Genomic DNA, 14,311 nt, shown 5'->3' with positions numbered 1-14,311 from the left:
CTTAAATAATATTAGAGGCAGAGATAAAGAAACATTATATTCCTAAATGCATGTATCATTACATGGAGATATAATTCAATCCTAGGTAAGTACTGAGAAAAAAGAAAGCTTGGAATGGTAGCAGCCGTAAGGATAATTTTTGCAAATTATCAAGATCACCAGTATAACATTACACAATTCCCTTCAGTGAAGGGTATCTTACCACAGGGGGGGAAAAAATCACGTTGTTTTGAAATTAATTTTACTGATGCCTTTTGAAGTTCAGCTACAGAAGTGTTTAGTACTCCTTTTCCTGTTGTCAGGTCTACTTGCTTATACTAATATTCCAAAATATTATTAAATGGGGATAATTAAATTATGATACTATACTATGATTTCATGTAATGCCTTTTACGTAAGGCACTGATCAATTAACAACATAGGGTGATTTCTGGAATACATAAAATGTGGAAGTTCTTTGTACTAATTAAATACTGAGTTGACTTGGCCAATGAAAGACTGGCCAATAATAAACTAAGATCATGTCTAAAGAGAGATTTTAGGCAGGAAGGGTTTATACAAACGACTTCTCAGCCTGATGCATGGATAATATCTATCATAAGCTCTCCCCTGCCGCAAGTGTCTAAAGAGGGGACTTAAATGAGATTTACTTAGTCAACGGTTGCCTAACCGTAGAGGCACTTTAACTTTACAATTTTCCAACCTTAATTTTTCATTATTAAAATTCCTAGGGACCTAAAGGTCTGCTTTTGAGTCTGCTTGGTAGAATCGAACACCAAGGCACCTATCTGAAACATAGCCCTCTTTGGTACATGTAATTAAATATTCCTGGGTTTGCTTATATTAAGCCCTTCAGATAGCAATTTCAAAACATATGCAGAACATCTGACCATGTATAGAAGGTAGTCCCAGCTGGTCTTTTAAAGTATGGGAGAAAGAGCCATCTGTCACTTTGTAGATGGTATGAGTTCCCTTCGCTACCTGAAGATATGCAAATCCCACATCCCAAACCTTCCTTCTTGGGCTTGTTAGACTGCTCCCTTGGTAGGGAGGAAGAGCTCCAAGTCCCTAACAGATCCACCAGTTATGTGTTTTTTTGGTAAAAGACTGGACTTGTGCTTTTTTTTTCAAATTTCTCAAGGCATTAAAGCCCACATCTGCAGGAGATGCTCAGAGATGTGAATCCTAAATAGAAGGAAGACTTTCCTGGTATCACAGAGGCACCTAAAACGTGGAAATATTATAGACTGTAAGGCACACACCACATCCTCAGTGTTTGCTTTTACTAAGCACAGGTAACTCTCTGCCTGCTGTACTGCTGCACTTTAAATTCACCCCCCAGGAATTTGTTTGCATACCCTTTGTGTGCAGAAAGTGTAACGTACCCAATTCTATCACTGTTCTACAGAAGGTGACAGATTTGGCAGTTGAAGTGGCAGAAGTTGGTATTCTTTAGCTATTTCCATTAACACCTCTGGAAGCTGCCATAGGCATAGAAGTAAGCTTTGGCTGAACTGAATTGTATCCTTAAAGCAATTTTTATGTGAAGAAAAATATCAGATGATTGTAAAATTGTGCATGAATCACCTTAAGAATTTAAGAATTGATCTTGCTTTCTTTAAGCCTTGTGTAACTCAGCCTATTTCTCATTCATTCTAGTTAAGGAATTATTCCCATGAAACCTGGTAGGTTATGTGCTTGATACAGGTTTGTTCTCAGAACTATCTCTTTTTTTAGATACCCTGCAACTCTTTGTTGAAGGCTTGATTTGCCTGTGTTGTGGAAGCCTCTTTGCATTTTCATAGTGTGATTGAAACTCATTGCGAGAACATGACTTTTTATTTATTTATGCTGTTGTAAATTAGGACCCTCTTCACAAAAAAAAATCATCTGCTTTACACATATATTGCTTTCTGTAGGCAAATCAACAATGTTTTAACTGGAAAAAAGCTGAATCCAAATTTGAACTCTGCTTCAGAGTTCTTAGTGATATGGCTTTTGTACGAGCTTCCAGGCTTTTAAAAAAAAAAAAAGTTATTTCCTTATAATGTTTACATGAGGAAGTACGTATAAATCTCCAGATGGGGAATATTGTCACTCCCCAGCCCCACAGCCTTCTCCTGCTCTCCCCAATCGAGACTTAAAGCCAAATATTAGTTGGAAATTGGCTTGCACTGCTCTAGTTCAGAAACATTCCTTCTAAATGTGCATTGAGCAGCAGAATACATTTTAAAGTCAAGAAATACTTATTGTGACCTCTTGTTTGTGCCATTTAAGAAAATGCCAGTATTGTCTGAGAACTGTACCACTACCATTATTTAATCAATTAACAGTTGTATTTGCCAAAAAAAAAAAAAAAAAAGAAAAAAGGGAAAAAAAGTGGCTATCTTTGCTTGCATGCTGGCTGACTTGTCTGTCTGTACTTCTTAAGTTCTCTACCTACCTCGTCACTAAAATGCTGGCTGATGTCTTTGCACCATTCAGCACAGAAACTTTCACTTGCTTCCCAGTTTGTGCTATGCAGCATGAAAAATTAATTAAAATATTAGTGCAATGTTGGTTTTCAGGTAGATCATTAATACATATGATAGTGCTGCTGTAACTCTTTCTCCTTCTTTTCCTAGTGCTGAAATCAGAAAAGAGAAGAAAGCTGACTCAGGGAAAGGTGTTGACCGGGAGACTTGTCTATGACTTGTTCTTCAATTAATTTTTTTACAAGCAAATGAAAGGAGTGCCACAACCTCTAAATATAAATGGTTTGACCTTGTAACTTTTGTCTTTCATCTCAAAATAGCACAGGTAATGTAGTGCAATATTTGTCTCATTTCACCTTGTCTACATGTCTACGTCGTCTACTATCTGTGTAAAAGTCTGCAGTAGCCAATGCAAAAAATCTTCATGTTCTTTGCTGATACTGGCCATTTATCAGTATTCGTATCATAAATTTAACAAACAAAGTTTCTTTCAAATTCAACTTTCCTGTTAATAGGTTTGTACTGTATTTTGCTACTTTTTCTGTGTGAGAATACTTAATAATCTTCATTCAAGATGAACTTGAAAACACTTGTTCCAATTTTTTTTTTTTTTTTAAATCACCTAACTTGAGTAAATGATTTCAGGAGACCCAAACTGACAAGCAAACATTAAAGAAGTTTTTAAAGTAACAACTGATCTGACCCTGTGAACAAACTAACAAGGATAATCCTTTCCTCCTCAAGCTGTCCTTTTGAAGTCATGGATTACTCTTGCAATGAGGATTGCAGGGTCAGATTCTGTGTTTGTGAAGTTTTCCTTGATTTAATACAGTGTATTTAATATTCAAATTTGTATGTAACTGGAACATAGGCATATATATATATATATATAAAAATATATATTAAAAATATATATTAAAACATTCTCTCACCTTAGTTGAAAAACACCACCACATCCTTTGTTGTGAAACATGGGTACGGTATTTCTTAAAATGCAATCTGTGATTACAGTATCTTATCTTGTATTGTATGAATGTTGCCGTGGTAGGCCAAACAACTGCATTATGTCATTAATCAATCCATTGTTTTATAATAGGGAAAATTTTGTAGATACAAACTATACCCCACATGCAGTTGTATCACCTGCCCAATGATTTTCCTCTTTATTGCCTAAAATACAGCCACATAAAGGGCATATTTATATTGTCCTCTCTTTACTAACAACTGTAAACCTCTTAATTTCAGAGATGAACTGTGTATAATACTTAAATGGGTATCCTGCTGTTGGTTTTGTTACAGCTCTTCATTATTCCATCAAGTATGTATTGATTAAAAGATCAACATTGCCCAAGTAAAATGTGGCTTAAAGGTCGTTAACAAAGACATTTTTCATAATGGGTTTTGTTACTGCCTGATCCTTCAAGCTGTTCTTTTGTGTAAAACAAGGACTGCGAGATCAGGTATTGAATTAATAAAGATGTGGAGCAAAAGTTTTATTGCGTTATTTGGAATTCACTGATTTTTAAATTTTTTTAAGATAATTTTTTAAATGATTAAATGAAAGCTAACTCTCATTATTACGCTATTACTTTGAATCCTACAAATAAGAATTACAGTCTTGTCATCTTTATAACAACTCTACAGGGCTCTAACATTCCCCAGCTTTCCAAAATATGATAAACTTTCCATAGACCTCATGTGAATATCTTTTCATATCCAGCACATTTAAAGTACTCCTTCTAATGTTTTTGTGCATGTGAGTGTGTATGTTTTACTACTTTAGCCATAAACAGTAACTGCATTTTGCTGCAAACTAATAGGGTCACTGTTCTATATTTGACTTAGCATTATCAAAGCCCATTAAAGGCCATTTTTATGGAGGAAAAAAAAATAATCTAATGGACACAAAGGATTTACATTTAATTCAATGTTTGTATTTGTAAATTTAGGAAAAAAAAATGCTGATGCATTAAGGTTAAATGCTTTGTTTTGTGTACTTGATGATAAATTGTAAGATTCCAATTGTTTTAAGGTTAGTATAGAAGTTCAATACTGGTTTGTCCCCAAAGCAGCCTGGTGGTGTTTTAATATGTTGCTGACTTTGTTACAGATAATGTATACAATCAAAATGTATTAGTTTCACTTGACCAACTCTTAGAATATTAAGAAATCAGTGTATTCAATGGCATTCTGTATTTCTGTTCAGTATTTCAGAGTGGTTTTATTTTAAAACAGTCACTCTGTTCTTGTGTGAATTTAAATGCTATTCCAATGTTAATCTTAACATTCTGAAATCACACAAATATAAAGCAAACGTAGTGCTACATTTACTTCTAATTTCATATTCCTGGTCAAAATTAGTCAATTTCTTGGATGTAATTTATTACAAAAGTTTATGTGTACATGTGAATAGATTATTGTGTTTTTCACAATTAAGAAAATGTTATGTGAAAATAAATATTTATCCTAACTAATTTTCAGTTTTATTTTTACGCTGCAAAACCCAGAGCAAGTATGCAATATGATACGGTATTTTAAATGTCTACCTGACACTTGAATATGCTTCACAAATTAATGAATTGTAGAGCACAGTCCTGCTCCATTTCTAAGTGGAATCTCATTGAAACGTGCAGTGCTATCAGTGTTGGCTTGCTGTGTGCAGTTGATGGCGGCGGTTACTTGGTCTGACTGTAAGAGTAAGTAAGTGCGCCGTCAGAGATGGCACATAACTGACCTGTTCCAGGAAGAGAGTGGGAATTAAATTCCGATTTACTGGTCATGAACTGGTTCTCCTTGCTCCTGGGAGAGATGATGCAGACCAGCCAGGAGTAGTTGGGTCTTTCTAAAGGTCAATAGGTAAGGTCATACAATTTAAAATTCCTCCATGCTACGGTATTTGAAGTGCCTAATAGTTGAACAACAGCTTAGCCTACTGCCTATTGTGGGAGCTTCTGCTAGTCTCAGGACCCTAAATTTCTGCTACTGAAAAACTTTTAGGCCTTAAAGCCTAGTACAACTGCCAAAACCCAATACTTAAAGTATTGACTCCATCTTATTAAATCCCTTTGAGCTTCTTCACCAATTTTTAAACCAAAGACTGGAAGCCTCCCAGCCTGAGAACAGGAACAGTCACACCTCAGGCTTCAGTTGCTTCTGTTAAGATTATACACAAAGTGTATTGTACAACAAACTTAAGTATCCATCTCACATGGAAAAAAATACAGAGAAAAAAAAGTAATTGGTAGGTGCCTAACTAACTCTAGCATGTGGCACTACTTCAGGCACAACTGGTTCCTAGTGCTGGCTTTGTACATTAATGAAATGAGCTGGCTTTCTTCTGTGGCCTTAGTTTTAGGTATTTGTGCTCATACATTCAAGTAAGTTGTCAGTTCCCTGAGGCAGCTCTATTGTCTGCATTATTTTTGGAGCTGAGGAAGATCCACCAGAGAGAAAACTGGACACTAAATTGATGTTTATTAGGACACTTACTAGAGCAATAAAACTTTTTTTCTTGTTGTTTTAAAAGTTGCATCATGCTCTATTAGCAGCATATCTTAGAAGTTGCTTTCCAGACAAAGAAGTATAAGATAATTAGCATTGTACTTTGTTATGCCTCACAGATAAGACAGTTAAAACAGGACTATGTATTGAAAGTACAGAAGAGTTTCCCAGTGAGATGCTATCATCAGTAAGGTAGGTCAGAGAACTGCATCTTTACTTAATGAAAGACTTACCCAGACCATATAATTTTTAGTTTCATTTAAAAGGGTTTTTTTTTTAAATGCTGCTCTGATTACACTAAGGGAATACTTTAATGAGACCTAGCTAATGTAGTTTTTGGATTACAGAAATACTTTTTTTGTCTATATGACAGTGTGAGTGATAACATTTAAAAAAAAAAACAAAACCAAAACCACAACTATTTGCCCCTTGCATACCCAAGCCATCCAGAAGTTCGTAATGATCATCTTTTTTATAACCTATCTATCTGTATTGCTGTGATCTACCTTTCTACCTTTGTACTGATTTATATTTCCTTCCCTTGAGTCAAAAGAATCAGAGACATGGATACTAAAACCTCATGGAAACAACTGACAGTCTGTATCCTACAGAACCTTAACAGTGGTGCCAGTCTACATTAGAATCGCTAATACATTGAGCCCAAGATCTTATTTGTAATACCCATCTCCAGTTTGTTTCCCTAAAAAACTTACTTTGTGAGTCAAGGAGTTTTTGGTTTCTTTGTGAAACCAAAACCTTATTTGCCACCTCAGGGAAATAAGGTTTCTTTCTCATTTCTCATTTAAGGACAAGCTGCACAAACTGTCAAGACATTCTTCCTCCTCTCCCCCATACTTTATCTGTCTGTATGAGTACTTTTGCTTTCACACCTAATGTCACTAATAACCCACAATACATATACAGTCACATGCTGGCATCTAATATCAAGAAGCTAAGTGTTAGATAATATGTCACACTCCATTACGTGATACCATTAAACAAAAGCAGAAATGTCACTGTAAGTTTCTCTCAAAATTGATTGATTTTTTTGTAAAGTTCTAGGAGTTCGTTTCTTGAGCAACATTTTCAATGATACAGACTACACCTCCTTTCATAACTTAATGTCTTTATTATTTTAAAGCAGCACAGTTTGTAGTACAAGTGGGTTGCATCTTTTCCATCTATGTGAAATTAAAAAAACTAGTATCTTCAGATGGAGAAGCCTACCCGGAGTGCTGAAGATAAAGCAGAAATTTACTGGTAGGCTGCAAGGAAAAGCAGGTTTGCTAAATAGCATGTTCACATGAGAGTTACAGTCTAGCCCTTGCTTTAAGTGACTGCTAGTTTGCATTGTAATGTTTTATTACAAGGTGCAAGGAATATATCCTATTCATCAGTAAATAGGAAACTTCTAAAAAAAAAAAGATTTTCTGTCCCATAGAGAAACAATGGTGGGCTGCTAGAGTTCCCAGATAAGATTTTACCAGTGCAGATTCCCACAGTAGCAGCCTTTTTGACTATGAAGGAAGCAAAAATCACAGTACTATGATAGGAAACAAATTCAGTGCCATTGGTTTGAATAGGTGGCATTCAAAATCTTTGGTGAAAGCTGGTTACGTGCTTTCCTTGCAAGACTTCTACAATTGTAATCCAAGAGATTGCAGAGAAAATACTAACACAAGGAACTGCAGTAAACAAAGTGTTTCACTCTGCAGAGAAAATATTAACTCTGCAGTATTCCTGATACAGTTTCTAAAATAATAATTGATCAAGCATTAGGTAATTTCTGCAAAATCTGTTTAAAGTTTTATCAGTATTTGCACAGAAATGATCACAGGGTTCATTTTATTTTTTGTGGGAAACATTATCATTTTTATTCCTCAACTGATCTCCATGTTGGTTCCTCTGTGACATTTTCATCATTCATTACCCTGATACAGAAACTGAACTATTTCTTTTAGACTGAAGTATCAACTTGATTCAAGCAAGTACCATGCTTTCCAGAAGTCTGCAACATACCTACATTCTGGTGATGTTAAGACCTGATTAAACACAATCAATAAAAATGCAATAGTTGCTTGGCAACAGGAATCATTATAAAGATTAGCATTTCATTGTGCACACAGGTATCCCAAGAACTGACCCTTATCGATTCATAAAAGTTTATACTGGCTCAGTGTATGTTAGCTAGAGAGTTTTCTGGAGAAGTACCATCACTAACAACCAAAATGCTGGTGCTAGGGCAGCGAGAAACACTGCTTTATGAAGTGGCTCATATGGGTATAAATATGCTTATGTGCTTGACCAGTGATGGCATGGTCTTTGTCAGTATACCACTGTAGGAAAGAAAAATACAGAGAACGTTAGTTCTAGCTACATCTAAATGATATAAATCAAACATGGTAAGACATAAAAACATGCAGACATTTAAAATTATCCCAGCTTGAGGCTAATTCAGCATAGAAGCAAAGACATGATGGTGGGAGGAAGCTGCTATGACACTTTTGTCCCTGCTTTGTGTGTGGGATACACCATCTATTCATGCTAAACATACAAAATGAATACACGGCTCATCCACATGCATGGTAGATGCAGCTCCTCAGTTTAAAGAGGTGCCTGATCTCTGCACCCGGTAAAGCCCTGCAAGTTTGGCTGAAGGACAACCATGCACTGGTGCATTTGGTTTCCTTCTCTACTTTATCCTTTTCAGCACTGCTCCCCAAGGGCTGGGAGAAGGTAGGAAAGGAAGAGCTTGCACCTTTAAGAGTTTCCATGGACAGCCTAAGATGCAGCACGTAACTACTTGACTCGCAAGTTCAATAAACACCAAAAGTGATGGACAGATTATCTTGGACTTAGCTGAAGTTAACCTTTCCTTATATCCTATCTGTAAGGTACTATTCATTGGACTCTGGGTATATGCAAAGATTGGGATTGGCTTGGCTGTTTGTCTGAGAACACAAAAAATTTAACAAAATGAAAGGTTAGGTAAACAGGGTCAAATATGAGAAGGAGTTGCTTTACATTGTTTCTTGTACAGAAGATACATGGGTGCGTTATGTTAAAGTTTCACTTACTGAACATGAAATGCAAGTATGTGAACTTTCATTTAAGATGGCAATTGATTTATACCTAACAACAGGGTGTGTTTGCTATTATTCTCATAATAAAAACCCATTTGTATGATGATAAACAAAACAGAAGCGTACCATTGCCTGAAAATCCACTTCAGCATCAACAAGAGCTTTGGAAATCTGCGCTGCTTGCTGAAAGTGAACATTATCTGAAGAGTGGAAGAAAGAGAGGAAAAAGGTAAACAAAAATTGCTTCTGTACTACTCTGGGGGAAAAGCAAAACAACGAACACAGAAGACTCCCCAGCACTGCTGACTGAAACACAAATTAGTTGCAGAAAGCAGTATTATTTTATTGACGTAAATGTAACAGCCTTGCCCCTTCATGCTTTTGTTTTGTCAGTAGTAGAATTGCGAACCTGTCTGTAATACTAAAATGTCTAATTAACTGCAACTCACCATCTGCTGTTCCATGAATAAGGAGATATTCAACTTCCTTGAATTTTTCAGCTCTGGCCATTACTGTTGAACTCTGAAATTAAAGAAAAGCAAAAAAAAGAAAAAAGGTGCTATTTGTTAGAAGATGATTTGCTACCAGCTGACTTTGATTCCTGTTGACACAGTCTGGGGTCCTTCAGATAAAAACAACCACCCCTGCTCCCCGCCCCCCCCAGGCAGCGCGTTCACTTATCCAACAGCACTGTGCGCGCGCCCAAACCATCCTGCACCGGTCTGCAATTATTACCAAGGGTTATGTCTGCAAAGTAACAGGCAATTCCAGAGGGGAAGAGTTGTGTGAGCAAGACAGATACACATTTAATGCTTTGCTAACATGTTGTTAGCCTGCAGCACACCACTTGCCATAGGTTTCCTGTGCGACTGCAGACAAGTTAAAAAAGTGTTGCCATGGCAACAGTGCACCCTATGATAGCGAGGAGTAGGTAGCGCAGAGCCGACATGCGTTACCTTCCCCACCACAGTGTACACTACGGTTTACCTGTAGGTAAGTCAGAGCTAGTATTTCATCAGTCTCAAGTAAAAATGCCTGACAAGAAGTTTGAAACTATGCTCTCCCCCAAATATGATACAGAAATGCCCGAAGGAAAAAACCACTAGACCAAATCTATAAATAGAAGTCAAGCTACATTTTGGGAAGTGAAACACAATACAGTGACGAAAAAAATAATCACCAACTAAGATTAATCAAGAAACTTAAAACAGAGTAACAACATATTCCCTAGAACCTACTAACCACCGGGCTTGCTACTGTGACTAGGTACTAAAGAACGAGGAAAGTAGGGATTGCATATAAGATCTTTAATTTGGGCAAGGAAAGGGAATAGGATAGTGTTCTGCCTGGGAAGATGAAAAGGGACAAAACAAGACATTTTAGGCTTGATAAGACAACCAGCATAATGGGGCAAAAATATGTTGAAGGAAATTTCCTTCTATTAGCAACATTATAGGGGTTCTCTGCTGAAAATGACTGAATCCCTGGGGAAGTTTTCTCTGTATTACAGCAACTTAAAAGCTACTATGGCAAGGAAAAAATAGTAAAAATTAGGAACAAAAGAATGTGGTGTTTTGGTTTTTTTCTCCCCCACTTTGTACTAAAGCTGTATGCTTGCACAGGGATTTGCATTTAGTACCCCCAAAAAGTCAAATACATTATACTACCAAGACACAGAAGTGTTCCGATTTCCTTACATCTCTTATACACTCATGAATCTTTAAAGCAAGCGTAAATATTAAATTCCTTTTGTCATGGCAGAACACCGTACCACAACCCTCTCATAAGTGAAATGAGTTCTTTGTGGTTATTCAACCAAATTTAAAAAACGAGTTCAGCAGAGAAAAAAAACCACCCTCCAATCCATAACATTGTAATCGCCCTCTTTTGATGCAAAAGGCTGCAGAGCACCAGAAATCCCATCTAATATATGGAAATGCATGCACACTGGAAGCATGACACTATCCATTGAAACGAGTTGGTATCATGGAGTAAGAACAGATAGGTACGAGAGTGCCAAAATCTGGAGAGAGGACTTGGATTCAGTGAGGAGCACTCGTACAGCACCCGACCAAAAGAACAATTCGGAAAGTAATGACCCAGTGATACAGAAAAAAAGAAACAAAGAAAAAGAAGCAGGCAATATCCTTTGAGTGAATCATTTTCCACATGTGCAGAACGGGACTTGATAGATCGCCTTTGTAAGCTTTCTTGCAGCAAATCAGTGCTGGTTTAAGGGACAGCACACCTCCTGCGAGTGGAAGCCTGACTTGAGCTACACTTCTGAGAACTCGACTTTCCAAAAGCAGTTTTAGAAAAAGGATGTCACTATTTTTTCCCTCTAAGCAATAAACAAAATAAAGCTATTTGTAAAATACTTCAGAAAGAAGGAATACACAAAAGAGATATTTTCTCAGGGTTTCTTTGCCACTTGCAAGTGATGTCTCACTTGCTATACCCATACTCAACACGAAGAGTCCCTTCCCTAAAACACAGTACTTTTGCCAAAAAAGAAGGTTGTGAGATAGGGGGCAATCTGACATTAGGCACAGTTACCGCACAAAGCAACAGCTACATCAGCTGAACAACCCTCAAGTGGACAGCAAATAAATACAACTTGATTTACCCCTTCTGTTTCACAGTTACACTGCCGGGACAAAGGTTCTGAAAAGGTAATGTGTACAAGTACTGAGAATTAGGCCCTGCTGAGTGTAACTGGCTTTTGTAAAGATCACACAGCAGTCAACATTTTATCAGCACTCCACAAACAAGTTAAGGTTTGGCTGAAACTGAAGGTCTCTCTCCCTTTAGCATATTCTCAGATAATAGAACAAATGTCAAATCAGTACAAGATGGCATATTTACAAAATTGTACCCTGTTTTGCATAACCTAATGATGCAGCAGTTCTTCTTAAGGACTGAACATTTCAAATCTGCTAGAAAAAGATTGCCAAATCTATGACTGTTTCAAACACTTGCCAAAAGCATATCAAATTCAGAGTGAACTGCAAAACACTCTTCTCACAAGTTGAACAGTCTCTTCGGTATGCTTTACACGGCTACTGCATCTGACCTCTAGAGCTCTGCCCTGATTTAGTCTCAAGTCTTTTACATCAGGGACATTTCTTCCTGGGCAGACAGCTTCTCTGCCATTCAGCCTAGCGTCCCTACACAATTACATTGGGAGCTCCACCCATGCTTGCTCCTTTCTTTTACAAAGCTCTAATTTTTAATAGTTCACAACTACCTTAAAAGGCACTGATCACACCTAATTAGTCTACTTACAGGAGTGCGAGTCATCCCTCAGACTTGACTCTTGGCAAAGAGTATTTAACATCTCAGATTCTCTTCCTTCAATAAATGTGAAACCCAATGTCACAGTAATACAAAGGTAGGGTGTACCCCTCTTACCACAACTAGTTTCTTGAGTATATATTCACAGTCATTAATAATACTCTCTGCGTTAGGAAGGCGCCTAGCAGCACGCACCTTCTCTAAGCAGGCGTGTACACAGTCCCATTTCTTTTAAATTAGGGCACACAGTACAGAGTTTATGCAACCTTTCACTTTTCAAGCCAGCTTTAGAGCGGATGCAGTAGGATAGAGAATATATGATGCAGCATGCAAACCTGACAGTACGAAGTTAACAGTTCAAAAATGCTTTAACAGCTTCAGCTAGGAGAGCTTTCAGTACATGTTTTACATTTACTTGCTAAAAAACATTCAGTTCAGAAAACAGCTCTCCTCAGCGATAAGGGGCCAGGAGGCTGGCTATTAGGAGTGGGACATTGAACAAAGGGGCTGTAAGCCAGGAACATGCTGGGCTGAAGTCAGTAAGGGTCTTCAGCAACAACAAAATCCCACAACCCTTCCATTGACACTGCATGAAAAGCAACAAACTCACTTCTCCAACTACCTCACCCCTCCAGGTTTATATGGAAAAGTAAATTCCAAGTAATACATTATTTGGGGCTTTTAACAACAAACGAGGACTTAAATTGCATTTTCCTATCTCTAGGAGCAGCAGTGAAGTGTGACAGTCTGATCTGTGCAGCTACCCCTCCTCCATCCAGCCACCATTCTCCCCAATTAGTCCTCTGAGTAACACATTTGAAACCTTTAGCTCTTTGGTACTGGCAGTTTCAACGTGGCCATTGCCAGCAATGGATACTGTGCCAAGAAAATCCGACTCCTGGCTTGAAAGGATTAAACAGTCCTCTGTTGCCATCTGTGCTGTGAAGCTGGTGAATGACTTTGTGCACCCAGAGCGTTAACGTTCGTTCTGCACGACGACAGTAACTTCTATTTACACTGCTACCTCGCAGACCTCCTACTGTTCCCACTGCCTTAAAGAAACACATTTGGAAAAAGGCAGGCGGGCGGCTGCAGGCTGCTGGGCAGTCCCCGGTGGGCCCGAGCAGCTCACTGGTTAGAAGAGGCAGACGCAGTACCAACTCTTCCAGCAGTCACTACCATTGTCCTCAATTTTGACCAGATCGTCTGATATAGCAGGTGACAGAACTAGATTACTGTACTGATGTGTCAAAACAGACCATATATGTATGTATTTATATGTTTTACCATACTCTTAAATTGACGCAACAACCCCCACCCTTTTTTCCCCCATGACGCTTATTTTTTTAATGCATCAAGACACAATCAGTGCTAAACTGCCTTCTAGCCTGTTTACCAACCCAACCCAGAGGATGCCCCGTCTCTTTTCCTCTAACACTCATGTTTGGTTCCCGCATCACCATGGCTGAACACCTCTATGAAACAACCCAATAACCAGGGCCCAAAGTACCACCCCTCGGATCCCTCACAGTTCTCCAATAGCCACTGTATTTCCACCTAGATCTGACATTTAACAAAACCTTACAGAAGGCTTGGGGTGCTCTGCCCTATGCCCAGCTACCTGTGACTTCAAAAAGCCCTTGCGGCAACAAAAAGCAGCTGGCACACAAAGAGCAAGTCAAACAATTCATCATGCCGTAAGGAGGACAAACAACCTACAGGTATGTTGGTCCCATCAGAACACCTGGAAATCCCCTCACTTCTGGGCAAACATTCGTCATTTTAGATCAAACCTTGGACACCCTGTGTTCGTGGAGATGGGGCCAAAATTCCAGCCCTGACACTGCTGGCTCTCAGTTGGTCTGCAATTTGTTTAATATGATCATAGTGCAGACAGACTTCCCTACCTGTCAAAGTTTCCTACTATTTAGGAGGTTGTGCTTTCCCTGAAAAAATCTT

General features: G+C 38.1%; 2 protein-coding genes across 2 annotated transcripts in view; one reads left to right on the top strand and one right to left on the bottom strand.

The window, feature by feature from the left end:
* Nucleotides 1-4,860, top strand: part of SLC4A10 (solute carrier family 4 member 10) — a 104,447-nt gene extending 99,587 nt beyond the window's left edge. The window contains exon 24 of the mRNA XM_075511969.1: nt 2,625-4,860. Within this exon, the coding sequence (XP_075368084.1) occupies nt 2,625-2,691 (67 nt within the window). The 3' untranslated portion in view covers nt 2,692-4,860. The remainder of the gene's footprint in view (nt 1-2,624) is intronic.
* A 2,246-nt stretch (nt 4,861-7,106) lies between these two features.
* DPP4 (dipeptidyl peptidase 4) overlaps nt 7,107-14,311 on the bottom strand; it is a 41,377-nt gene continuing 34,172 nt past the window's right edge. Inside the window, exons 24-26 of the mRNA XM_075511886.1 lie at nt 9,508-9,580; nt 9,185-9,258; nt 7,107-8,311 (exon numbers count right to left, since the gene is read on the bottom strand). Coding sequence (XP_075368001.1) covers nt 8,213-8,311; nt 9,185-9,258; nt 9,508-9,580 — 246 coding nt within the window. The 3' untranslated portion in view covers nt 7,107-8,212. The remainder of the gene's footprint in view (nt 8,312-9,184; nt 9,259-9,507; nt 9,581-14,311) is intronic.

Source organism: Mycteria americana, chromosome 9 (genome assembly GCF_035582795.1).
Source record: "Mycteria americana isolate JAX WOST 10 ecotype Jacksonville Zoo and Gardens chromosome 9, USCA_MyAme_1.0, whole genome shotgun sequence".
NCBI lineage: Eukaryota > Metazoa > Chordata > Aves > Ciconiiformes > Ciconiidae > Mycteria > Mycteria americana.
The sequence above is the reverse complement of the archived record's forward strand: the minus strand, read 5'-3'. Positions and strand labels throughout refer to the sequence as shown.